This window comes from Tachypleus tridentatus, chromosome 13, assembly GCF_004210375.1.
Source record: "Tachypleus tridentatus isolate NWPU-2018 chromosome 13, ASM421037v1, whole genome shotgun sequence".
NCBI lineage: Eukaryota > Metazoa > Arthropoda > Merostomata > Xiphosura > Limulidae > Tachypleus > Tachypleus tridentatus.
The window spans coordinates 244,029,639-244,056,478 of NC_134837.1; the positions used below are offsets into that span (position 1 = coordinate 244,029,639).

The window sequence follows — 26,840 nt, forward strand, 5'->3', positions numbered from 1 at the left end:
TAAGAAGATTCATCTTCATTTTTTAAGATGGTAGGTAATATGAAGTTTTTTAATTCTATGCTTTTAGAGGAAGCTTGAATCCAAACTTATTTGGCGTTGGTTGTTCTTGTGATGCTGTAACGCTTTCCATTACATTCCACATCATTGAAACAGTTGGGTATACCATACAATCTCTCTTAGAACTACTTAGATGTGTGGTGAAATACAATTGGGGGAATTCTAGAGTGTGCGAGTCAATTCGTTTTTTATTCATTTTACTTAGCATAAAAACAATACATTACCCAAGTATAACTATCACCTGCTAAAAAGTCATATAACGTATAAAACACTTGTCTGAGATTTAAAACAGAGCTCTACTGACCTAAAAACTCATTAAATTAAGATCACACAAATGTTCCAATGGAGAAGGAAAAAGATATCTAAAAAGAAAAAAAAACAAAATAGTTTTCAAATCGTAAACAATACGTTGCAACACAGGTCAAATAGGTAGACATATATATGTGTATATATAGTTGACACATAATTTCCATATTAAAATGCCTAAACATTCAGATATTATTAGTGGAGTTTTGTTTTTATCAGTTTTGAAGCTGTATATATTCTATATTCAACAAATATAGAAATGTATAAAACATAAGAAGACCAGGCTATCTGTGCTCTGCCAATTGAAGGCCATCGAGCCCCAGATTTTCCAACATTTGCCCCTGACCTAGCAAGGGACATCAAATCAGTTAAACAATATTTATGTTCATACGCAGTAGAAACCATCTTGTTTTTCCAGCTGTCACACAGTCCCGCATATGGTTTTATCCATGCCTAGAAACATGTGTGCCAGGTATCATAAGTGTTAGATGCGTATTGCATCACGGGAAGGACACGACAGGGAAGTGCCACATCGATTTCCATTGCGCAGTCCTGATGCGCCAGGTTATTTTATGTTAAAACACAGGCTAAAAACTAAAATGGAAGCTTCAAATCATTATAGTTAAATGTTGTTATAACATAACTAGAGATAGATCGAAGTTTCCTTTCAAGTACTAGCTGTAATATTATGAAAACTGGGAAAAAATAAAAACAAAATGCTGGACAAAAGTATAATATACAAGAAGAAAAAGACATCTTTACAGGGGTTAAGAGAACGTCGTGAAAGAAGGTCGTGGGTGAGTGAGAATTATAAATGAGGCTTAAGTTTAAATGTATCATAGATATGATTTGAGATGCACGTTTACTCGTGAATTTCTTAATTGATCAAATTTTGTAAAAGTGGTTTGTGGTTTTATTTTGTTATTTGTCTGTAAAAATTTAACATCTTAACAGAAGTTATTATATACACATGTGCATGTGTATAAATGTATATTTATGTTTGTGTGAATCTTTATGTATCTATGGGTGCTTATGCATAATGTGAGCTCTTCTAAAGAAACATTAAGGTTATTGAGAACAAAGAAAGTAAAGCCTTTTACGAAACTAATATCTGTAGTTTGTAGGATTTGTGTGTTGTATTACAGCAACTTTATTGTTAACAAGAGAAATGTTTTAATGTTGGTGTTAAACAAAAGACGCGTTATAATTAGGTGTTGATTTCATAATTTATTTAGAAAAACGAGTTTCTTAAAAAATACAAAATTAAAATTTGGAAAAGTAAAATTTGAACATTTTTTATGCAAATTATAATTGCAAATTTATTACTTTTAAAGAAAAGTGTTTACTTGTATTTTGGCATTCGTGAGTTTATGCTGTGATGCTATAAACCTGTTAAATAAAGAGCCTGGCAAAACGAAATGATTCACGTTTTCTTACATATATATATATTCGTTCTGAAGATAAATCACTTCGAATTATAGTTTATATAACATACATATTTCTAATCATCTTACTTTGTGCGTGTCATTCATCAGTGTATTTACAATCATCTTTAGTATGCAAAAATATCAAAGTTATTCATAATACTCAATATTTAATAGAAGACTATCGTCATCCGAACCTGGTCAACTGATGAAAAATTCATAAACAACATCAACAACAAAAATGATTGTAAAACTTGAGAAACAGGAGCATCTAGCTTCGTTGGAAATATTTAAAAAATAAAAACATACACTTGGCATCTTTGTTTTAACCATGATTAAATACCTTCCACAAAAAAAGAAACATATTTTTTAGTGTTGAATCGCAAAGCACAACCAATAGTGTTTGTGAAGGTAAGTATAAACGGGGGGTTTAAATGATTGTATTGTCAACAGTACTTGTGTTATTTTGCACTAACGAGCAGTCTAACATAGTTGTTAATAACAGTAAATATACACTCAGTGGTCACCTTATTAAGTACACCTGCTCTTTAACGCAAGTAGCCGAACAGTGAATCATGTGGCTGTAATTCAATATATAAAGCATGCAGACATGGTCAGGAGGTTCATTTGCTGTTCGACCAAACACTCGAATAGGGAAGATGCGGATTTAAGCAATATTGACCGTGGAATGATTGTTGGTGCCGGACGTGGCGGTTCCAGTATTTCAAAAACTGCTGATCTTCTGGGATTTTCTAGAGTTTACAAAAAATGATGCGAAAAACAAAATACACTCAAGGAGTGGCAGTTTTGTGGCCGAAAACATCTTGTTAATGAGAAAGGTCAGAGGAGAATGGCCAGACTCGTTCAAGCTGACAGGAAAACCACAAATACTCAAATAACTACTATTTACAACAGTGGTGTGCGGAAAGACAACTCTGAACGCACAACATGTCGAACCTTAAAGCGGAAGACCAAGTCGGGTTCTACTTCTGTCTGCTAAGAACAGGAAGATGAGGCTATAGTGGGCAAAAGATCACTAAAACTGAACGATTAAAAATTGGAAAAACGTTATCTGGCCTGATGAATCTCGATTTTTTTCTGCGACATGCAGATGGTAGGATCATAATTTTACATAAACACCACGAATCTATGAATCCATCCTATCTTGTATCAACGGTACAGGTTAGTGGTGGTGGTGTAATAGTGTGGGAATGTTTTTCTGGCACACATTAGCTCCTTTAATACCAATGGAGCATCATTTGAACGCAACAGCGTACCTGAGTATTGTTGTTGACCATGTGCATTCTTTTATGGCCACTGTCTACCTGTTTTCCAATGGCTACTTCCAGCAGGATAATACGTTATGTCAGAAAGCATGCATAATCTCAAGCTGGTTCCACGAACATGACAGTTACTTCAGTGTACTCCAATGGGCTGCACATTCCTCAGATCTTAATTCAATAGAGCATCTTTGTAATAAGGTGGAACGTAAGGTTTGCAGCATGAAGATGTGATCTACAAATATGCAGAAGCTGTGTGATGCTAAGAGTCAGCATGGACCGAAATCCCAAAGGAATGTTTCCAGTACCTTGTTGAATCCATGCAGCGAAGAATTCAGGCTATTTTGGAGGCAAAAGGGGATTCTTCTCGGTACTAGATAGGTGTATCTAATAAAGTGGACACTGAGTCTATTCCAGCTGAAAAACACGAAAAAAACAGAATTAATAGTCGAGCCTCTCCTGTTAATTGAACTGTATATTCCGTCTATCCTCTGCTTGATGTGCATATACGTCTCCTATTGATTACCTTGAATGAGGAAGAAAGCAACGGAAATTTTCTTTGAAAATAGGAGGATGATAGCTTAAGTAAACAACCATTTGCTTACACGTACCAGGAAGTCCAGAAATTTATATCTACAGAAGATTTTATAAACGATCTTTTTCTTATATCTGAGATTTTATCATTCTAAACGTTTCTTCGAAATGTTATTTTTGTTTTCTCGTGGGACAGAGGTAATTTTTCGGATTTACAACGCTAAAATCGATTCCCTTCGGTTGACACAGCAGATAACGCGATGTGGCTTTGCTGTAAGAAATCATACACATTTAATAGTTAAAAAAATCAACTTCATGTCTGTTGTCTTACAAGTTTGATATTGTTTAGATGCATTATTACTACGGTTGTGATATCCCAAATTCAGTAGTTTCTGTAAGGATTTCCTTTTCATGGTTGTTATCTGTATAGTAGTTTTTTACGACCTTCGTTACTGACTTTTAAAATAGTGACACTGTAATGATGTTTTACCGCTTCCACTGTATGAATGTGATCTTTAGTGTGGTAGTTTGTCTTTGGGCTTCATTCATCTGTTATATTATATCATCATACAAAAATGATATTTTTAACGATTTATTAGCCATTTTTTCTCTTGAGACTTTATCATTTTATATTCGTTCTCCGGAGGGCCAACGGTAAGATTTAGGGCTTACAACTCTAAAATTTGGGGTTTGTTTCCTTGGACACAGTATATAACCTCATATAGCTTTGTACCAAAACAAATATTATATTACCTTTATGTTTAAGCTACAAGAGAAAACATATTATAAAACCAGTCTGGTGAAGGTGATTAAGCATCATCGGAAACCAGAATTTCCATCATAATAATGTACTCAAAAAAATGGTAATTCCAATCTTGAACCAACAGTTTGATAAACTCTCTGATCTCAGTGGAGTTGGCTACAAAGATTACATTTTAATCGATCAAAGTCACAAATAAAAATCCTTTGCAGCTGTATCGGAGAACTTGACAAAAATGTGAATTAAAGTTAAATGGAACTGATGTAACCCAAGCTCTTTTGTCCATCTTTCTCATGAAAACAGTTCTTTATTTAAAGGGCTGATTAAAAGCTTAGGAACATTTCGCTTGTGGTAATTAGTTAACCTGAAACTCTGTTTGCTATGTTATTGACTATATTATGAGATGTTATGAGGCTTATCAAAACCGGTTTATTTGATAAAAAAACAAAACCGGAAAGAAAGAATTTCCTTTCCTAACCAGGATCTTAATCCTACAAATGAAGCGTTGCTCCTGACTCACTGGAGTGTGTGTTGAACTATATTATTTTATTAAACTCTTTGCTGTGAATTTTTTTCCTTTCCATGGAAAGTGTAGAAAAATTTCTTATTTAAAATGTTGTATCCTTTAGTTTTACGTATTTTAATGCTCTCGATGGCTAAGCGGTAAAGTCAGAGGGCTTATAATGTTAAAGATCAAGTTTTGACAAACCGTGGTGGGCAAAACATAGATAGTACATTATGTAGCTTTGTGTTTACAACAAACAAATATATTTTAAAGGTTAAGGGGTCCGACTCGTAACCTGTGGGTCGCGGGTTTGAATTCTCGTCGCATCAAACATGCTCGCCCTTTCAGCCGTAGGGGCATTATAAGTTACGGTCAATCCCACTGTTCGTTTAACATCAAATATGAACTAGAACTGTAAAGACATTATGGAGGTTAAAAACACATAAATAAGCTGGTTACTTGAAGAAAATATTTTATTCGTTTTCCACTTAAAACTTTACATTTCAACTATTGTTGCATTTATTATTTATGTATAAAATGTGTGAATCCCAAGTACTTTACTTGATGATAAACAACATAATTCCATTCATCTAGTATCTGACTTGTTTGAAGTTCATTTATTTGTTAACCAGTTGAGAAACTATAACTCTTCAAAGAATGATTCATGGTAATGTAACAATGTGCACTGATTCATCTCATTTCACAGCAAAATAATTTAACAACCATGTCCCTTTCTCTTTATTTCTGTGTATTTCAGTCTTATTTGAATCCTTAATTGAGTATATTTTTATTCCAGAATACTAGAGGCCAAAACATTAGGCATAAGATATAAAAAACTTTATGTGTGTATGTATATGTCAATTTGTTCTTGTTTCAAAATTTTTATTTGGTTAAGCAATAAGAGTCTTGCATTGTGTTTGAGCTAATTAAACTTACAATAACCTGAACTAGATATTAGAAGTAAATTATTATATTTGAGTTCAATTTTGTATAAACGGAATTGGAGTTTTAAACCTGAACGGAATTTATGCATGTGGGATAAGCGGTCAGATCAGATAACCTTAGAATTTAAACATAACTGTCTCTAATCTTAAACTACTGACAAGAGGGAAGGCAACTATTCGGCAGCGTCTGAAGTCACAAGAACGTTTTATGTTTTCTTTAATCAAATAAGATAATTAGTATCACTTTCATAACGCACTCAAAGCTGAAAGCGTGAAGTGTATTCAACAGCATCAGGTTATGAACTTAGGGCTAGTGAAATTGTAGCCCCAAAACTAACCACCAGGTCACTAACGGCCCAATTTCATTAAAAATATTTCTCAAAATGTTAATGAAAATTTAAAAAATCGAGTCGTAATACACTGATAACTTAAACTAAAATGTAGGCAGAAAAAAAAGATTATTTTCAAAGACATTCATTCATTGATAAAAACTCCAAATTACCAAAATGCAAGTGTTTTCATTTATAGTTGGAAAATACGAAAGTTCTAAGAAAATTTCACAGTCCTTAGGTTGGCTTACGCCGTGCTAGACTTAAAACTAATTATTTAACCATGTATTCGAGTTATCGAGTTCTAACTATAATTAGTGAGACATCTTCTTCAAAGCTTGTGTACATTTGGTTAGTGAGCCATAAACATTATTTTATTAACGGTGCAGTCGAGCAATATAATAGGGACACAGATACAATAGCATGTGTTTACAGAGTAATATGGTGAAATTCCACATTATCAATAAAAGTTAACTATTCTCTTCAAATCAGATTGAAACATCTTTCTTTGTTGCATCGTTCATGGCGAATACCTGTTTTCGATCCTTCCAAATATTATTACAATATAACTTATTGTTTTCGATCCCTCAGCTTCTTTCCTAGGATGGACAAAGACAAAACAACCCTAATATGAGAGTGTATTATTTTACAAATATACCATTGTTTTAGATTATTAACGTTTTTATCTAGTTTCACTGCTGTTCATAAACGATTTGTGATTATAAAACAAGTCAACTCAACTTGTTTTTATAAGCTATAACATTTTCCCCCTCGTTAGTACAGCGGTAAGTCTACGGATTTACAACGCTAAAATCAGGGGTTCGATTCCCCTGGGTGAAGTCAGCAGATAGCCTGATGTGGCTTTACTATAAGAAAAATACAAACACACACTATAATATTTGAAACGAAAATATAACAAATATTTTGGTAGCAAAAAATTATCTCCGAAATAATCTCCCCAGTTTTGTATACGTTAAATGAATTAACTGAATAACGTTTTATTATTTCGATACAACATAATAATTTTCTGCTTGAGTATATTTAAAAGTTTGACTGATAATGATATAAAGTGTGCTTTATTGTTTATGAATTTTCAGCTACTGTTTTGATTAGAAAGTTTTTCGTTTTGTTCTTTTTAATTTCGCGCAAAGCTACACAAGGGCTATCTGCGCTAGCTGTCCCTAATTTAGCAGTGTAAGACTAGAGGGAAGGCCACCTTTAATTTTTGAGCTACCGTTTTACCAAAGAATAGTGGAAATGACCGTCATATTATATCACCCTCACGGCTGAAAGGGAGAGCATGTATAGTGAGACTTGGATTCGAACTCTCAAACCTCGGATTACGAGTGGAGCGCCTTAACCACCTGACCATACCGAGCCATCCAGAAATATGACATATGTTATTTAATAAATGCTGTGAAAGATCTTTCTTTGAGCAGGTTAGTGCTGGAAATTTATTTTTAGAGTTTTTTGATACAAGTATTAAAATATGTAATGATAGAAACTATTTTACGTAAAATTAAACACAACGAAAATTTGTATTATTTTAGAAGTCACAAAGCTTTCGTATCGGAGTATATTCATTTAACATCCTACAAACACACAATTTATAGGAATAGAAGGAGATATAATTTCTTATTGTACAATATGGTTTCAGTACAATCTTAACAACATTGAAGTTTTGATTATTTACCTCTTCATGCGTGGTGTACTGATAAACGTACAATTTGCATAAAGCGGATAATCGGGTTTGAAAAACAGATTAAGTTATACCATGTTTCACATCTGCGCATATTCGTATAAACACGTATTTTTACGAAATGAAACTTCATTTCATAAGGTCTGAGAAAATTTTAAAAAACAAAGCTTTTGAGCAACTTACACGAATTAATGATTACCTCTTAGTTATAGCCTTATCGAACAGATATGAAGTCATTTATGATATTATATAGAAATATCAATTTATGATATTATTTAGAATTATCAATTTATGATATTATCTAGAATTATCAATTTATGATATTAACTAGAATTATCCATTATCTACTTATGATATTATTTATTATCTATTTAGGATATTACCTAGGATTATCTATTATTTATTTATGATATTATATAGAATTATCTATTATCTATTTATGATATTATCCAGACTTATCTATTATCTATTTATGATATTATCTAGAATTATCTATTGTCTATTTATGATATTATCTACACACTACCACACTGTTCTTGAACAAAGTGTAGAAATAGCGAGATTGCATGTCTATAGAAAAATGTTATGTATTTTTACCCAAGACGCAGGCTATATTCATATGGAATTAATTTAACCTTTTTTTTTTTTTCTGTATGTCCGTCACGTTTCTCAACTATATAGTGGGACAGGCACAACAAGACAACTATAGAGTCTATTTCTCATTTTGATGTTGAAACTTTTATTTTTGAGCAGGCTTTTTGAGTCTTCCAAATGCATCATAGTTTTACCAATTCATGGCTCTCTTCTTTCCGTTTTTAGTTTCCAAGGTAGGTGAAATTTGTAACTTGCTAATAATAAGCTTCCTAGTTTCAGATGACAGTGTTTTGCATCTTTTCACACTGTATCACAGAACCATATTTTCGGCTTCTCTCTTCAACTTTTTTGTGCATTATGCAGTCCTTCTTCGGTTTCGTTCGTAATAGCAATATTGTCACCAAAGTCCAGGTTCAATAACTTATTATTCTCTATCTTTTAGTTTTATCCTTCCTCATTACTCAGTCAATTACCGTAATAAGCAAGAATGGTGATACGTTACACCCTTTTCGTACATCATAGTTGATTTTAAAACTGTCCGAGAGTTTCGCCCTGCATTCTGTTTCCCCGATAGAATCATAACATTTATCACTTTCTATGGTATTCCGTATTGTTTAACAGTCTTATCATTTTAATTAGGACAACTTAAACTATCTTCATGTTGTCTGTGCTAAGTAAATTGAAACGTTAGAAATCATGCAAGATTTAATTGTGAAAAAAACTGCAAAAATGATCAAATAAATTGCTATTTAAAAAGTTTTGAAATTAATCCACACTTTCCATAATCTTTACATTAAATACTGTTAGGCTTTCAAAAGGGTCACTATTTAATTACCTCTGTGTTGAATTTCTGTCCAGTGAAGTGAGCAATTTAGTATCCATCCAACTTCATTACACTCATGTTTTTTCTTCTGTATAGAAACTTTTATAAATAATTGATTTTTCTTTTTACCTTTTATGAACTTGATGCTGCGCTACATATTACATTTGGACCGTATTACTTGTTCGACAAGATCGTACTTAAATATTTAAATATACTTTATTCACATTTTCTCCTGTCGAATGGTAATTTGATAACTGGTGTTTGTTCTCCTGTCTCAGCCTATGCTGACGTTATTCCAACTTTAAAGTTCAATACCACGCTAAGCCCTCCCATTCTCTTTGTACCTCATTATTTTGTATGTATCACTGTAACTTTTGAATATATGGTTAATGCTAAGCTCAGTTGGTCATTAGAATATCTAAGGTATTTTTCTGATGAAAACAGTTCCCAACGTGGACAAAGTACCATGTATTTTCGGGATATCCTTGAAGAGACTGTTACTATTACCCTGTCTAATAAATGATATGTCGTTGTTGTCTGCCTTGATATAGAAGCTGCTTCAGATTCTTTGTGTATCCCAAATATATTAATTGGTTAGAGAACGAACTACTGATGGTTGAATAGTGTTCTTCAGAATCTTCTGTACCAAACTGAATGAGCCCAATCACTTTTCATTCAGTCTTCTTAGATCTCATGGGTCGAGTGAACCCATCTTTTAAATGTTATGCTCAATGATTTAAAAAAAAAACTATAGAAAAAGGAAGCTCGGATAGGAAAGTATTGTTATCAACGAAGAAACCTATCTGATGAGGCAATGCGTTCTAATCACTATACATTATAAGTCTTTTGTTTAATGATTCACGAAATCTAGTAAACTAATTTATATTCATGTCCTACATAGCTAAAGTACTGTTGATCTGTACCTTTTAATAATTATCCTCTATGAGTAAACAAACACTTAAATACACCGTTACTAAAGTTCTTCAGAAGAAATTGTTTGTTTGTTTTTTGAATTTCGCACAAAGCAACTCGAGGGCTATCTGTTCTATCCGTCCCTAATTAAGCACTGTAAGACTAGAGGGAAGGCAGCTAGTCATCACCACCCACCGCCAACTCTTTGGCTACTCTTTTACCAACGAATAATGGGATTGACCGTCACATTATAAAGCCCCCACGGCTGAAAGGGCGAGCATGTTTGGCGCGACGGGGATGCGAGCCCGCGACCCTTATATTTTGGTAGCGAAAGTAAGGATTAAATTTTATATTTTGTGTGTTTTTTATAGCAAAGCCACATCGAGCAATCTGCTGAGTCCACCGAAGGAAAGCGAAACCCTCATTTTAGCGTTGTAAATCCGTAGACTCACGGCTGTACCAGTGGGGTACTTTGAAGAAATGAAATCATTTTAAGGATTAAATTAACACTAAGTCACAATGTAAAAATAGGTTATTTTATGATACCACAAATTAATTTGGAAATGTCTACACGAATTTCGTATCACTGCTGTTACAGTAATTGTGTCAGCACGTATAATGTTTTCTTTGTCCATTTTTTATTTAAGTGTTATAAATTTCCCTGTAGAAGTAGAGAAAAATTAGAAGATTCGTGTTTGTGCGTATTAGAGTTATACATCGCGTGGCGATTGTCGAGCAAATTCAGGTTCTATCCACGTAAACGTAACAATATGTGTAAGGAATACTGAATTCTGAAATGAGTCATTTTCCTCTACAGTGTTTAATAACTGAATATAAAATCGTCTTTCACATGTACATGAACGTACAAGTGATTCAGATAAATACAATAAACAGCTTACAGGGACTGAAATAAAACGTTCTTACAGGGTTTAAGTATTTAAGTTTTTAAAACAGGAATTTTCATTCAGCCACACGCTTAATTCACGGCCTGTTGTCCCGATGTAAAAGTTACGGACAACTTTCATAAGCAATTTGATGTATATATTTCAATGTTGATATTATGGAATATATTTATCGGAAATGAACGTTTTTGAGGCGGATCTACAATGAATTTAGCTGGTTGTAGCATCTTTTTGCAAATTTTCTTCGTATAAGTTGGGATAAAAAGAATACAGTAATAAAAACTTGTGTTAATGACTATTTTTCAACTAAACACCATTTTAGTTATTTTGATGTTATTATTGATTTTATACTGAGATATCTCCACGTTTCTTACACGGATAGTAATGCTATTCTGGTTATTGGCAAACATAATGGCAGAATATAAAATCAGTCAGTATAGACGTAGGATAGGTTACAAACTTTGTGTTTCTACTTGTTTTGAAATGATCATGAACGGATATTGAGCGACGATGAAAAGCGAAGTTTCGGGACATTGTTTTTTATGTACATATCAATGACATAGATAGTACGTCATTCTTTATCCATAAAATATTTATTTAGTTGAAAGATACACGAAACGATAAAAACCTGTGACACAAAAAATCACAATTTTATTTATTATCATGTGAAACGCTCTATAATAATATTCGAGTTATTTTTTAGTTTAAATATATAATTAAAGACAAAAATGATTGACATCTATGATTTTATTAAGGGCTAAAATATTTTTACCTTTCCAGTGGTTTGAATTATATTATTTATTTGAGTTTAATTATAAATGTAATAAACGTACGTTGTCCAGGGTGTAGAATAGGAATACATATTTTCATTCAGTAATTATTAATCTTATACATTGTTTTAAGAATTGCAAAAACAAATGCTGTGGTTAGATACACGACCTTTCAAATACTGAATAATCGACAATCCATAAACTTGAATGTTTATGGACTACAATGATTTCTCACTTGATTTAGAGAATAGGTACTAATAAACTAGTATGGCCAGGCATACACAGGTGGGTTAAGGCGTTTGACTCGTAATATGAGGGTCGCGGATTCGAATCCTGGTAGAACCAAACGTACTCACCCTTTCGGCTATGGGGACGTTATAATGTGACGGTCAATCCCACTATTCATTGGTAAAAGAGTAGTCCCAGAGTTGGCGATGGGTGGTGATGACTTGCTGCTTTCGCTCTAGTCTTACACTGCTAAATTAAGGACGGCTAGCGCAAATAGCCCTCGAGTAGCTTTGCACGAAATTCAAAAACAAACAAACAATAAACTAGATGCATTTCCGTAGGTTACCTGAAAGTGTTTTGTTTCAAGAGTATATAAAACCAAAATTAAGGGTAATATATGTTTCTGTTTCTTGCTTTTGAAGTTCACACATTATTCTGTGTTGTAACCTACATAGTGCATAATTATTCTCGTGATTTATGACATGCGCATATTTTACTGACGTCATTACAGTACAAACTGCAACGTTAAGCTTTCTTTATGTGAAGTAAGTTTTAGTATCTGCTAATTGACAGACAGACAACATACCATTGTATGATGGAGCAGCGAGTAGTTAAAATAGGTGACTACTCCAGGTCTCCTTTGGTTCCCTTTTGAGGAAATTACAAAAGAGCAATTTGTATTCAAGCTCAATGAAACTATCTGAATAATACTTTTCCGTGTAAAAATAAATACAGTAGGTATTCTTGTTTAGGGTCGATCCGCGTATATATTTGTTACAAAGTGCTGGGAACGATCCACGAATAGCTAAATGTATCTCAGAACGACTGGTATGGGTATTAACACATTTACAAATAAAGCAGAGTACAACGTTTCGACCTTCCTCCAAAAACCATTGAAAACATTATACACACGCAACCTAGATCAACAACACAATTAAAAACAACAACAATCAATAATAAATTCCAACAAACAACAAAATATAAAACCTTACACTGCTGCATACCATATTCCCGATATCAGTGAAAAAATAATCAATATTTGGAAAACAACTATAACAAAACACAACATTCCAGTAAACACCATATTTATTCAAAAACCAAGTTCAAAACTAAAGTTTATACTATGTAAAAACTACACTGACAAACACAACACCAACATTATTTATGAAATACAATGCAACAAGTGCTACGACTTCCATATTGGAGAAACAAGCAGAAAAACAGAAACTAGATTCAAGGAACGCAAAAAAACAACAACACTTTTACACGTTTTTTGAACACTTTAAGTCAAATAAACACAACATAACCATAGAAAACTCCCACCATATTAAGCAGAGAACACAAATATAACAAACACAAAATCAAAAAAGCTCTACTTACACAACAACTAAAACCAAAATTAAACCAATATAAAGGAACACCCTTTATACCTATACTAATTAATAATTAAACATCTAACTTCAACGCCCCCTATAATCCCGTATCTGTTATACTCTCGTCTCAATGACATGCACCCTGCAACGGTCAGTTGCAAACTCTCTCTTTGTTAACTTGTATGATGACCTAGGAAGGTCGAAACGTTGTTATCTGCTTTATCATTAAAAGTGTTAACACCCATTCCAGCAGCCTTGAGAATACATTTTCATTTCAAGTGGGGTTTTTGTCATCACGGATTACTAAATACTTAGCGATCCATAACTTCACAATCACGAATCCAGCATGATAATAATAATTAGTGACAATATGATATTTAAAAAAAAATATTCATTGGTACTATTATCTCTATTATTGATACTGAGTATGTGACGGTCAGTCCCACTATTCGTTGGTAAAAGAGTAGCCCAAGAGTTGGCGGTGGATGGTGATGACTAGCTGCCTTCCCTCTAATCTTACACTGCTAAATTAGGGACGGCTAGCACAGATAGCCCTCGAGTAGCTTTGTGCGAAATTCCAAAATCAACAACAAAACAACAACATTTTTGAAACAATGTGAATCGAAAACAAGGTCAAATACTCGGACTGAAGACAGAATAAAAGATGAGCATAGACTCATCACATACCGTAACCTCTCTTGCCAACAGTTTTCAAAGACATAGACGAAATGAAATTGGGCCAAAACTTGTGTTACATGAGAAATACTGAATATATAATGTCCTGGTTTTACACAGTACAGGAGATAGACGTATGGCTTATCCTGTGTTTCATATACACAGATGTGAGAATAGCTTTTATTGTTTACAATTTTATTAAAGTCGTTATTGCACGTAAATAGACTTCGAACAGATTGCGGTCATTTTAGGTCAGACAAACTTATATATATTTTTATACTTAGAGATTAAAAGTGTACAATTACGTAATGAATACTGGTTTAAAGATAAGTAGACTTGCTTCTGTAGGCTCCTGATTACTATCACATAAGTTTCAATATCGTTTCTTAAAAAAATAGTACTTTGTGTTCTTGATCGGTAATGTGTGATATAACATTACAATAACATTTACAATGTTCTTTACTACTTTCTCTGATGATTCTACAGTGTTAAGCACACTATATTAAAACTATTTTGAATAAGCATATTAGCAGGTTATTTGATAATCACAGAAAGTATGAAGTGGCGACGGAACTGCAGGTATCAAAGCTTTATTTTGGCATTGTTTAGGTAGTTTGATACCATCACAAAGTGATTGATTTTAGGAGAAATACGTAATGACAACTTTTCAACGCACAATGTACATACACTAAGATTATAAAGACTTATTCAGGTCGGTGATTACACTATGTAACAAAATTGTTACTTTTCTTGTTCCTGGGCAGAAAGTGTTATTTCTCAATTGCTTATGCCTAAAGTAAATGGAAAAGACGTATTTTTTCTTCAAACTTTGCTTTTGTGACTTAGGTAATGAAATTTTCAGATTTATTCACTTTTCAGAACATACCAGGTAGATTCAGTGCTGATTAGCTGATAGAGAATTTTCAAGAACTGTCTAGAATGTTGTAGAATTTACAAGAAGTTTCTAGAATGTTGTAGAACTTTTCCCCTGGCTCATTCGGTGCACCTCAAAGAGGAATACAACAGCATCAAGACCTTGCTGGAAGCCTTGAAGTATGATGAGTATGGCTGGGAGATTATCGGAGACTTCAAAATGGTGGCATTCCTGATGTGTCTCCTAGGAGGTTTTACCAAGTTTCTCTGTTATATTTGCCTTTGTGACAGCAGGGACACCGCAACGCACTACAACAGTAAGCTCTGACCACAATGGACCGAGTTTTCTGTGGGGAGGCACAATGTCAAGTGTGAGCCAGAATTGGACCTCCAGAAAGTATCGTTCCCACCATTGCACATAAAACTGGGTCTTATGAAACAATTTGCCACAGATCTTTATAAGTAGTCTGCAGCCTTCAAGTACCTTCGAGATTTCTCCCCTGAGCCGTCTGAAGCAAAGGTCAAATATGGTGTCTTCGTTGGACCACAAATTAAGAAGATCCTTGAGTGCACAGAATTTTCCAAGAAGCTCAGTAGGAAGGGCTGCTTTGTCACAATGGTTTGAGGCTTGTTGGGCAATCGCAAGGCCGAAAATCATGTGGAACTGGTCGAGGCTCTGGTGAAGAACTACGGCAAAATGGGCTGCAGGATATCCCTGAAAGTCCATATCCTTGACGTTTATCTTGATAATTCAAGGAGAACATAGGAGCATATTCATAGGAGCAAGGCGAGTGCTTCCACCAAGATATACTAGACTTTAAACGCCGCTACCAGGGAGCGTATAACATGGTGGGAGACTATATTTGGGGGCTGATACGTGAAACTGATTTACATTACAATCGCAAATCTCGAAAAGCTACTCACTTCTAAACATTTTCGTATAACTTTAGTATAAATATGTGTAAATATTGATTCATATGTTGTTTTATTCAGACCTTATGCAAATGAAAATGTTCACATTTGGCTGATTTTATATATAAAATAGGTTAATTTTTAAATTTCATAATCCAGGTAACAAAAGCAAAGTTTGAAGGGAATAATGAACATTTTCTGTACTTTTACAATATAAGCAATTAAGAAATAATACATACTATCCAAGAACAAAATTTGTGTTACGTAGTGTTATTAATTCATAAGATAGCAATGTTTATTATTCTTGATAGAAATGAAAAACAAAGGAATATGGATTAATTTGGAGATCAAGAGCCATCCAGAAAAAGACCTTGAACAAGTTCTACCTTAGACATAGTAACAAACAAACAAATTATAGTATTTGTTATAGGTAACAATCCACAAACACAAAGACTATTGAAAAACGCCGCCACGTGTATCAGATAAAGAAAAACGTCGTGATTACAAAAGTTTCTTCTCCAGCATGTCAGGCTCTTAGAGAAAAAAATTCTATTTGTGATATTTCATATGAAAATATACTAGTTAAGTCATCTGACCTAGTGCTTGTGGATTTTCATGTGATCTGAATTTTGCAATGGGGTCACTTAGATATTGTTATACTGGTATACCATGTGGATTATGGAAAGTTGTTGGGAGGAGGAATGTAATTTGAATATGACAATCTTAATGTAGAGACATTTTTGAGACCTATTTTCAAGATACATAGTTCTCAAACAAAGCATGGATTGACATATGGTGACATGGATTGAAAGGACATTGTAAGCCTTCAAATATTTCTTCTAATATAATCAAACTGTGTAGTTGTTTCTAAGAAGAATAGCTTTTACATAAACCAGTGCAACCTCCAAGATGTTCATATTGAAACTTGTTTTTTGCAAACAAATTCATAGTGGTGGGTAATTCATTGGCTATATGGTGTCAAAGTATAATTTTACTACATTTGTTCTATTCTAGGGATGGTCATCAAGGTTCTAACATACAGTTGTTTATGTTACGACATATTTCAATTTTTAACAGTTTACTCTTAAAATAATGATTCAATTGGTTTGATTTTGTTTTCGTAATGATTTGTTTAGTATCTAAAATATAATACCAACTGAATGGCAAATGATATATAATTAATTTTCAACAGGATCAAGACAGCATTGGAATATTTGTCTTGGTTCTCCAAGATCTTTCAAGAGAAATGTTCAGTTCTTGTAAAGTAACCAAAATAAGAACTATATAAACTATTAGACACATATTCTTATTGGAATAAGTGATCTTTTATGATAGTTAGATAGTGTTGCATGCTCTCATGTGTGCAAGTAATGTCATGCTGTATTGTGAGAGTTGCTGTCACTATTGAATAACTGAGCAGGATCTATGACTGTAAATATTGTGTAACCGTTTAAAGAAACTATTACATTGGAGCATCCCATATATTCTACAACCGGGAAAGAAATATCTGCTTATATTAATGAACTTGTAGAAAGAGTTAAATAATAATGTTTCTGACCAATCAAGCGTTGAGTTCACTTAGTATTTTCAAACTTAATTTTCCAAAAGTTTCAAAGTTTAATTGAGTTTAATTCACGTACATATAAATTCTGATGTCATGTTAGAACAGGGTTTCTCGTTCTTTTACTCCAAACGTCCTTGTAAGTTATTTGGAACATCAGTAAAGGCCCACATTTGCAGTTGATGACTCATTAGTTTAAGGCATTTTAATTCGTGTCTTCTAACAGCGGCCCTTGTTATGCGTTTCAAGGCCCACGGGTTGGTAATCACCGATGTAGAGAAAGAGTTGCTTTACACTGGTGGTGTATTTTGTGCTAATTTATCTAAATTTTGCAATGCGAGAGCTACTAATGGAAACACAAAATTATCCAAGATTAAAGATGGGGTCATTGAGTTAGAGGAACTCAGTTCCTTAGCCTAGTGAAGATTAGAAAAGTGAAGATTAAGGAAAGTCACTATGTTACGTTTTTTGTTGTATGGCACAAACTCACAACTGAACACAATATATTTTGTATTCTGCATTTGACAATATCAGAACCTAACACATTTTTACTAGGCTTTGAAAATATATATAAAAAAACAAGAAGGCCTGGAGTTTGAAGAGAATCCCAGGAGATAAAATGACGTCTTTATTACATTACAAAGCTTACAATCCAGCTCTTCACCACATCCATACCCTTGCCGTCTGTTCCAACAAGGCTAAACTTCTTAGTGGGAGCATGATCAGAGCTAGTGTAGATGCACCTCTCTTTATGTACGAACAATACATGTAATAAATCTTTAATTAGGTTTTCGTGACTTTTGTAAGTAACATTAGTCTAGTTTGACCTCACTTTCAGATGTGTGCTTTATTAATAATAAACTTTTCTTTTAATATGACAGTTTTTAGTTTCTCATTTCTAACTTTTATGAAGTTAACTAGTCCTACGCATTACCAAACGTGTTTTTATTTTCTAATTCATATTGGTTTAAGGCTGTGATTGGAAGTTAATATTAATTAATCTTTAAGCTTCAATTTTGCCTACTAATTACAAAATGTTACATGTAAATATATTTTTATATATAGCGGTTATTCTACAATGTTAAAGCTTCAATGTATAAGAGCAAAGAGGATATTTCAGCTTATGTTGTTGGTATATAGAAACTACTTGTTTGCGTCAGAGACAGAGCAGTGACCAGTAGCTGTGAAGTAGCCTCTATTATGCAGTTTATGGATAGAAGGTCTGAGGAGACATAATTGTATATCTACAACGTACGTTATAGCTTTGACAAAATAATTCAGGGAAGCATCTATCAGTTATAAAATATAAATATGAAATATCATCTGTCATTCGATTTACTACATTCTACCACTGTAATGCACGATTTCATGTTCATTCGGTTTATTATTGTCCAGGGCTACTTACGATAGGTGAAAATCCCTCGAAACTGGAATAGCTCACTGACAAGTGGTGAATAGAATGATAGATTACTACATTTTAAATTTTAGTATTTTAAAGAGATTCCCTGCTTAATAATTCTGAAGAAGTTCGTAGCGTCAATGCTACGCGTTCTTCAGATTGTATATAAATATAGGGACACTGTAATAAGTAAAGAACAACTAAAAGCACAACGCATATAATATCAACTAGTTGCTGCTGGTTTAGGCCCCCTGTGGCACAGCGGGATGTATGTGGACTCACAGTGCGAGGAACCGGGCTTCGATAGCCATTGTGTAGCTTTGTGCTTAACTTCAAACGAACAAACAAACTACCAGTTTAGCTTATTAACTTTAGAGAAGTCTATTTTGGTTCTTCAATGCTTTTTTTTTTTAAATTTATTTATTACAGGTGGTATGGGAAAACGTTTAGCGCATGCTATTTTTTTGGCAGAGAAAGCAGGAAAAATCAGTCTATGGTACAGTTGGTACATATAAATTTTGTAAAGCGTTGTGCCATCTCAAAGAATTAGAACTTGTTAAGCTTAATATTAGAGGCATATTTCTTATAATACAACATATATATTGTAAAAAGTATTAAACCGATTTACTGACGAATTGTATTTCGGGAGAGGCAAGAGACATGGTTGATTATGGCATATATAGGAAAAAAACATCGAAGTACCGCAGACACAGAATAGTGTATCTCTCTCCCATCCCAGGTACGAGTCAGAGAAGACTGCAAGCATACCTTTTTCAATTAGAATCCTTAGAAGACAATAGGAAGCAAACATTTTGATACACATAACTTCTAAATATTGACGAACTACAAAAACAAACAAACAATTATATAATTAAAGTGTTGTTGTTTGTTTATGCGTATAAACAATTAGTATAGTGAGGAAATATTTATTATTTGGGACTCACTGGCGCTCTGATGTTTGAAAAAAACTAACAAAAGCACAAACAATTTTATGCAAGCTCGATCGAGACCAAATTTTAAACAGTGCTTTCCCAAAAATATATTTTACTACAAATACTATGTTAAATAACATAAAATTTCCTTTCAGATAATGTATGCTGTAGCTTTGCACCTTTCATGGTACTAAAACTCTCACCCTGCAGTACCTGATTAAGTGATCTCTTTATTTCCTGTAGTGAACAAAACATTTATAAACATAAAGAAAATGCTACTGGTAATATATTGACAGACAACTATTCTACATACCAAATATAGATGATGTACGTTAAAAGATATCACACTGCATAAGCTGGCAGACAGTTGTTCTGTATACAAAATACCATCAGATACGTGAATGATATTCAACATTTAATCCGTTGCTACTACTGCTGGAAGATATATTCTATATATTCTATAAATAAGTATCATCTCTTTGGTATTATTGGAATGTCATCGAATCTGCAAATAGATAATACACAAAACTTTATAGTAGGCCACAGCTAAAATAGAAAAAAAAATATTAACTTGAATTTTATGTTTAAAATGATGCTATTGTTAATATGCAATGGAAACTGCATACATAGCATATGTCAGCATTAACCCGTTTTTGAAATAAAACTACATCTATACGTAAGTATTATGTACTAAATACTATCAGAGTTCCATTGTTAAGATGGAAACTATACAAGTCAAAGATTATCTGCGTCTGTTCTAAGTGCTATGCACACGCATACTATTTGTCAACAACAACAATAAAACAAAAGAACGTGTTGAAACGTTGATAATCGTAAAAATTTCTCTAACAATGATCTTTAACATAAAGTTCACAAATAACCATTATCTAGTCCAATCTCGTTATATTTGCAAAGCATTATATCTCTTGTCAAAAACGTTGTGAACATTATATAGGGTTTCTAACTCCTTAACATTTTAAGGTGTAATTGTTTGTAAACGTAATTCATGCTATATTTCAAGGAGTTTGTGTTTTAGAACAAAGCCAAACTGATCTATCAGCTGTGTCCACCGCGGAGAATCAAGCCCTCGATTTGAGAGTTGTAAGTCTGTAGACAAAACACTGCCTGTCCTTATATCAGGTAGATAGTAGCACTGTATATTTAGGTATGGCACGGATTGTTAATTGAAATAGTATTTTAAATATTTCCTCAATAGGTCCTCAGAGCTTTACAATACTATACAGTGTTTCCTCTTATAACAATACCTGTGTAATGACTGAGTCACAAGTTCTAGGAATGTCTGTAAATATCATAGTAAAAAATTTAATTTCTTGTACTTCTTTCTTCCGTTTCTTCTTTATTACATGATAAGTTAAAAACCAAAACAATGATATTAAACAGTTTCTATGAAGTGACATGGTTTCAAACAAAGTATCCGCTTTTATAAGTAGTATTAATAACCAACAGTAATTTATAAAAATCATAATTTTAGTGTAAATGATGTTATTATTACCCCTTGGAGTCAGCTTTTGTACAAAAATTGAATGTTCCTTTATAACAACAGGAATTACCAGTCGATAACAGATAAACAACATTACAGTTGGAAGGAACATTATTGTATTTAGAACTTAAGTTTTGCCAGTGTGCTTGAATTGTCTTTTATTCTAAACCATAACACATTTTGCTTGCTGAAATTTGTATTTTAAAAGTAATTAAAAATCTTTCCAAAAAAAGAAAAAGGAAGTAAATGTGGAGATGGTTAATATCAGTCCTTCGGAAAAACGTAAAAAAAAATAGTAGGGGTGACATTTGAAACATTTTTATTTACTTGTATCAATAAATAAAGGTATACACAACCAATCACGATCGATTCACAAAATAAAGGAGATTTTAAAATTTAGTGGCCAAGAATTAATGAAATAACGTATAGGTGAATACCTTCAATATTGCATAATGATTGTCTCTGAAGACGAAAGACCTAATGTTTGAAAGCGTTCTGTTTGTGTTTTGTGTTCGTCTTTTAAAATAGTCGAAAACTTTTACAAAATGGTGCTTAATTGACCTCAAAGCTCAGTCTCTCTGTGAGCAAACTCTGTAATCAAATGTAGTTTATAAATCTTATGTCCCTGCTGTAATTAGCGTTATTTGAGATTCACTAAAAGAAAACTAACAGCTCGTAAAAAAAACATACAAATTACAGAACCCTTACTAAGCTGTGTGTACTTGAACATACCTTTGCTGAGTGTGACGCAGATCCCCATTCTAGTCACTTTAATTAAGATCTTAGTAGGAGCCAATGATTAACAGAGCTTGGTCATACAGAGACTGAGGCTCAAAAGATCTGCTCTGTGAATTGCTGTTAGTTTTGTAAAAGTTTACATGGAACTGAGGTAGTTAAAATTGTAGCTAAGAAGTTAGAAAGTAAATATTTCAAAACGCAGTAATGTAAGGGTATAACTGAAGATTATGCAATTTTAAATTACCGTCTTACTAAGCTTTGACTGCAGACATTTGATAATATTGTGTTACTTTTGAAAACTGTAACCCAAAGTATCCTGCGTTATGCGACGAGATACCTTTGTCATCAGGGTAAAAAACATATAAATGTTGTTCGATAATTTCTTAGACTACTTATCAATATTTAACAGACGTGACTCTTGTTTCAGATGAGTGATTCAACGCGTGTTGTACCTCACGCACACTTTGCATCTTTAACATTGGTATATCTATAAACAACTGCTTGTTAGTCTGGTCCGAACAGTTGCATGAATAATAAATATTGTGTTTTTTTTGGTGGCGTGGTGGTGTAAATGCACAATTACCTTTGTATCTATATATCTACTTCTTTCAAACTGAGTGCATGTCTGTGGGAGGGTTATTCTGTTATTTATTTTTCACTTCTCTTTACCGACTGATTTAATTATATAAAGAAAACTATAGCACGCGATAAAAAGATCTTTGCAACGTACATTTTATCTTTAAACGGCGGCCATCACTACCTACAACATTCCTGCTACTTAAAGGTTAATAGCTTTAGGGGTATTTCTCAGGAGGAATAGTTGGATGAACTCAGTCTCAGTGCAATATTATAATAAATAAGTAAAGTATTAAAGCAGTGGTTTTCATAAACCAACTTAGACCGTGTGGTTTACATTATTTTTCGCAACATGCGATCTTGTGGTTGCGATTGCTAGATTGTTGAGTTTAGGTTCCGTCTATTTACAGACCTAAAAGATTCCTGCTCTGTGCTTTGGAGCCATGAGTGTGTTATAAGAGTTATGATCACAATACATTATAATATCCATTGAGACAAAAGGAATTACTATTGATTAATTATCTTTCACCTAATCTTTTTGTTTTTTTGTTTTAGAATTTCACGGAAAACTACACAAGGACTATCTGCGCTAGCCGTCTCAAATTTAGCAGTGTAAGACTAGAGGAAAGGCAGCTAGTCATCACCACCCACCGCCAACTCTTGGGCTACTCTTTTACCAACGCATAGTGAAATTGACCCTCACATTATAACGCCTCCACGGCTAAAAGGTCGAGCATATTTGGCGCGACGGGGATTCGAGCCCGCGACCCTCGGATTACGAGTCGCACGCCTTAACCCACCTGGCCATGCCGGGCCCAGTATCTCGTAAAAAGTCCTATATGTATATATAAAAATTTATGGTAGTGGTCAGTAAACGACTTTATCGAGGAACCATAAATTTATTTCGATGTAAACGTTCGGTCTTAAGCCTTAACTGTCTGGTAGCACTTCCTTCCGAAAACTTACGGTGACATCATAACAACAGTTCACTCAATGTCTCGTTTTGTTTTAAACGTCACTGTTTACACAACATAACCTGAAAGAAGGACGTGAACACTAAACATAAATCCTATGTCTAGAAAGAAACTACTGCCGGAATTTCAGGTTGGTGATTAGTGTTATATGTAATAGGTGCTGATTTTGTATTACATTTTTGTTACCTGACACACTATATATTCGGCTTAGAAAGCCAAACAATAACAAAATCTAATTTATAACATAAGTTTCGGAAAAGTGTAAGCAATGAAAATAGGAACGTAAGATTTTATCAGTAGCTGTAGTATAGCATTATTTTAAGGAAACTGTCGTGAAGATAGACGTTTCTTTTTTGTGTGTTATACAAGGAATGAGACAATGATTATGCATCGAATGGAAGTGTTAAGATTTGTGTCAGAATGTATTCCATTTAACTTATCTTCCTTTTATTTAACCAAAATGGAAGAGAGAAAAAAAACGTTACTTTTTATAAATGGCAAAAGTATACACTAACTATGTTAACTTAAACCGTTGTTGGATGTTATACTTTTTTTTAGCTTCCACGTTGTGTATTTGTTCCTTGTTATTTATTTCTGTGAACCTAGCCTACTGTATATGACTACTTATTACATGTTGCACTAATTAAAGAAAACGACAATCTCATATACGATTACCAATAGGATTTATATTGATGTTGAATAGAGAAAAATTAGTGCCTCCTCCCCCAAGTGACATAGCGATATGTCTGCTGACTTACAACGCTAGAAACCGGGTTTCGTAATCTGTAGTGGGGAGATCACATATAGTCTATTGTGTAGGTTTGTGCTTAACTACAAACAAACAAAAATTAGTGGCGAGATGTTGATTTATTTGCAGGATATTATCTGTGCATATTTTAAAGCATTACCTCTAACAACAAACAAACTCTATTTGTTTATTACAAATTGTAAACGGATTTACAAAACATTACACTAACAAAGTAAAAATTTGAAATTTTCGTTTTTGAAACAGAATCGTTAGTTACATCTCAATAAAACTGTTAATAATAATGTAGAACAAATTTTTCTTTATCGGACTTATCTGTGTCATTGTGATCAGTTTATCTATAGATTAGCTTCTCTAACATGTTTGTTATTTGGTGTTAAGAGAAGATATATGTTATCATCCCAGCACACTTGTAATTAACAGCAAAAAAAAACCCTGCTTATCGTGGGTATCGAAAACTAATTTTATCATTATAACCCTGAGACTTGGTGCTGAGCCACCAGAGGGCTAAGGTGTTATGTTTCATGGTAACTGTACTTATTTGGAAAAATGAAAATTTTCGAAACATTATGTAATATGAAATATGAAACCGCTAACGAGCTTATAATACTAAATAAGCATGAAACCTAGTCTATCATTCTATTCATTTCTTGTCACTGAATTATTCTGATTTTGATGAATTTTATCCCTCACCAGTAACTGAAAAAAAACAAAAGAATAAAACTAGGTTTCATATTATATGTATGATGTTTGGGGTTGTCTTTCATTCAACACAGTGAACCAATAGTTATATAGGGTTTAGGATATATGATCCAGGAATATATCAATTTAACATCCTCTTAAACACGTTTCTAAATTTTACAGAAATAACAAAACTCATACGTTAACGGACTTTTTTTGCAACTTTGTGAACTTTTGTATAGCAAAGTAACAAAAGCAAAAGAAATTTTACAGTGTCAGAATGATATAGGTATTGAATTTTTAAGTTGTGTAATGTAGGGAAAATGATCCAAACAGATACAAACTTTAACGGATAACACAAATAATCCAAGTTGATTTAGACCAGTGTTTAGAGAGCGAAACAGGATCCAACAACTGAACTAATAAAACAATAAAACTTAAACTCAATAATACAAAATAAAAAATAGATAAATTGTACAAAACTAAAGAAACCCAACAAGTCAGACGCAATTAATTACTTGTGTTAGTTGAACTAATTAAAACCGAGCAAACTCAAACATCCCATGTGAATACCACACCAGTAACTTCATAAGATAAGTTTCTGGTCAGCAACATCTCATGTGTGAATATATCGTATATAATACTTGTCTTTCAGACTTCTTAAAAGTACGTTATAATCTTATGGAATTTTCAGAAGCGGACCTAAGATCATTCAGTTATTTGCCATTGTTCTCTGTTTTAGTTTGCAGTTTTAACGATAGTTTAAAAGAATTTCATCTAACGTGACTCCTGAACCACTGTCATTTACTTTCAGCTTACATTGTGGTCTCTACAAGACAAACAAATAAAAACGTCTCTATTTATTTAGAGGCCTGGCATGGATAGGTGGTTAGGACTCTCGAAGCGCAATGTGGTGGACGCCAGATCGAATCATTTTCACTTTTTCAGCCATGGGAGGGGGGATTATTTTGTGACGTTATTTCACGCAAAGCTACATGAGGGCTACCTGCGCTAATCGTCCCTAATTTAGCAGTGTAAGACTAGAGAGAAGGCAGCAAGTCATCACCATCCAAAGCGAGCTTTTAGGGTACTCTTTAAACAACGAATAATGGGATTGACCGTCACGTAACGCCCTATGGTGTAACGGTTATTTGACGTAAAGCGGAATTTAAAAGAAAATGTAATAGCTCATTAATTTTAAATTATCTCAAAGCCATTTAAATATAAGAAAAATAAATATGATACCTATGTCTTAAAGTGTAATAACCCAATTTTTCTGAGCGTATTATAATTGGCCAAATTGAACACGAACTCCATTTAATTTGACCTGGGTTATTGTCTGACTTACTGTTTATTTCAGAGAAGAGCTAATCCATTCACGTAAATTGGTTGTCATACACATCTTTATTTGGATATTTGAAGTATATTAGCCTATTTGCGAATCTTTAGATTGAAATGTGTTTTTTAGAACAAAGGTGATTAAAGTTTTGGAACTTCTGTGATTAAGCAAACATCACATATTGTGACACCTAAAATCGTATTAAAATACATGTTATGTTATCGATTGTTTCATGTTTTATTTCATCTGTCATGCTTTAATTTGACTTACTGACTCCTCCCTTACATTTCTATGTATTTTATTTTGAAGTACTCTTCCTGTCAGTGGCACCTTTTTCAAACTTCAGAACTTAAACTGGCACATATATCCCAGAACGGCTGGTTTGGGTATTAACATTTTTACAAATAAAGCAGAGAACAACGTTTCGACCTTCCTAGGTCATCTACAGTCTAAAAATATTAATACCCAAACCA

The 26,840-nt window shown here is 33.3% G+C and overlaps 1 protein-coding gene across 2 annotated transcripts in view; it reads left to right on the plus strand.

The window, feature by feature from the left end:
- The first annotated feature begins 872 nt into the window (after positions 1-872).
- Positions 873-26,840, plus strand: part of LOC143237903 (BTB/POZ domain-containing protein 2-like) — a 44,436-nt gene continuing 18,468 nt past the window's right edge. Inside the window, exons 1-2 of one of the 2 annotated variants that reach the window (XM_076477638.1) lie at positions 1,078-1,160; positions 23,163-23,711. In XM_076477638.1, coding sequence (XP_076333753.1) covers positions 23,679-23,711 — 33 coding nt within the window. In that variant the 5' untranslated portion in view covers positions 1,078-1,160; positions 23,163-23,678. Of the gene's footprint in view, positions 1,161-23,162; positions 23,712-26,840 lie in introns of both variants that reach the window. The other variant, XM_076477637.1, reaches the window with a different exon arrangement.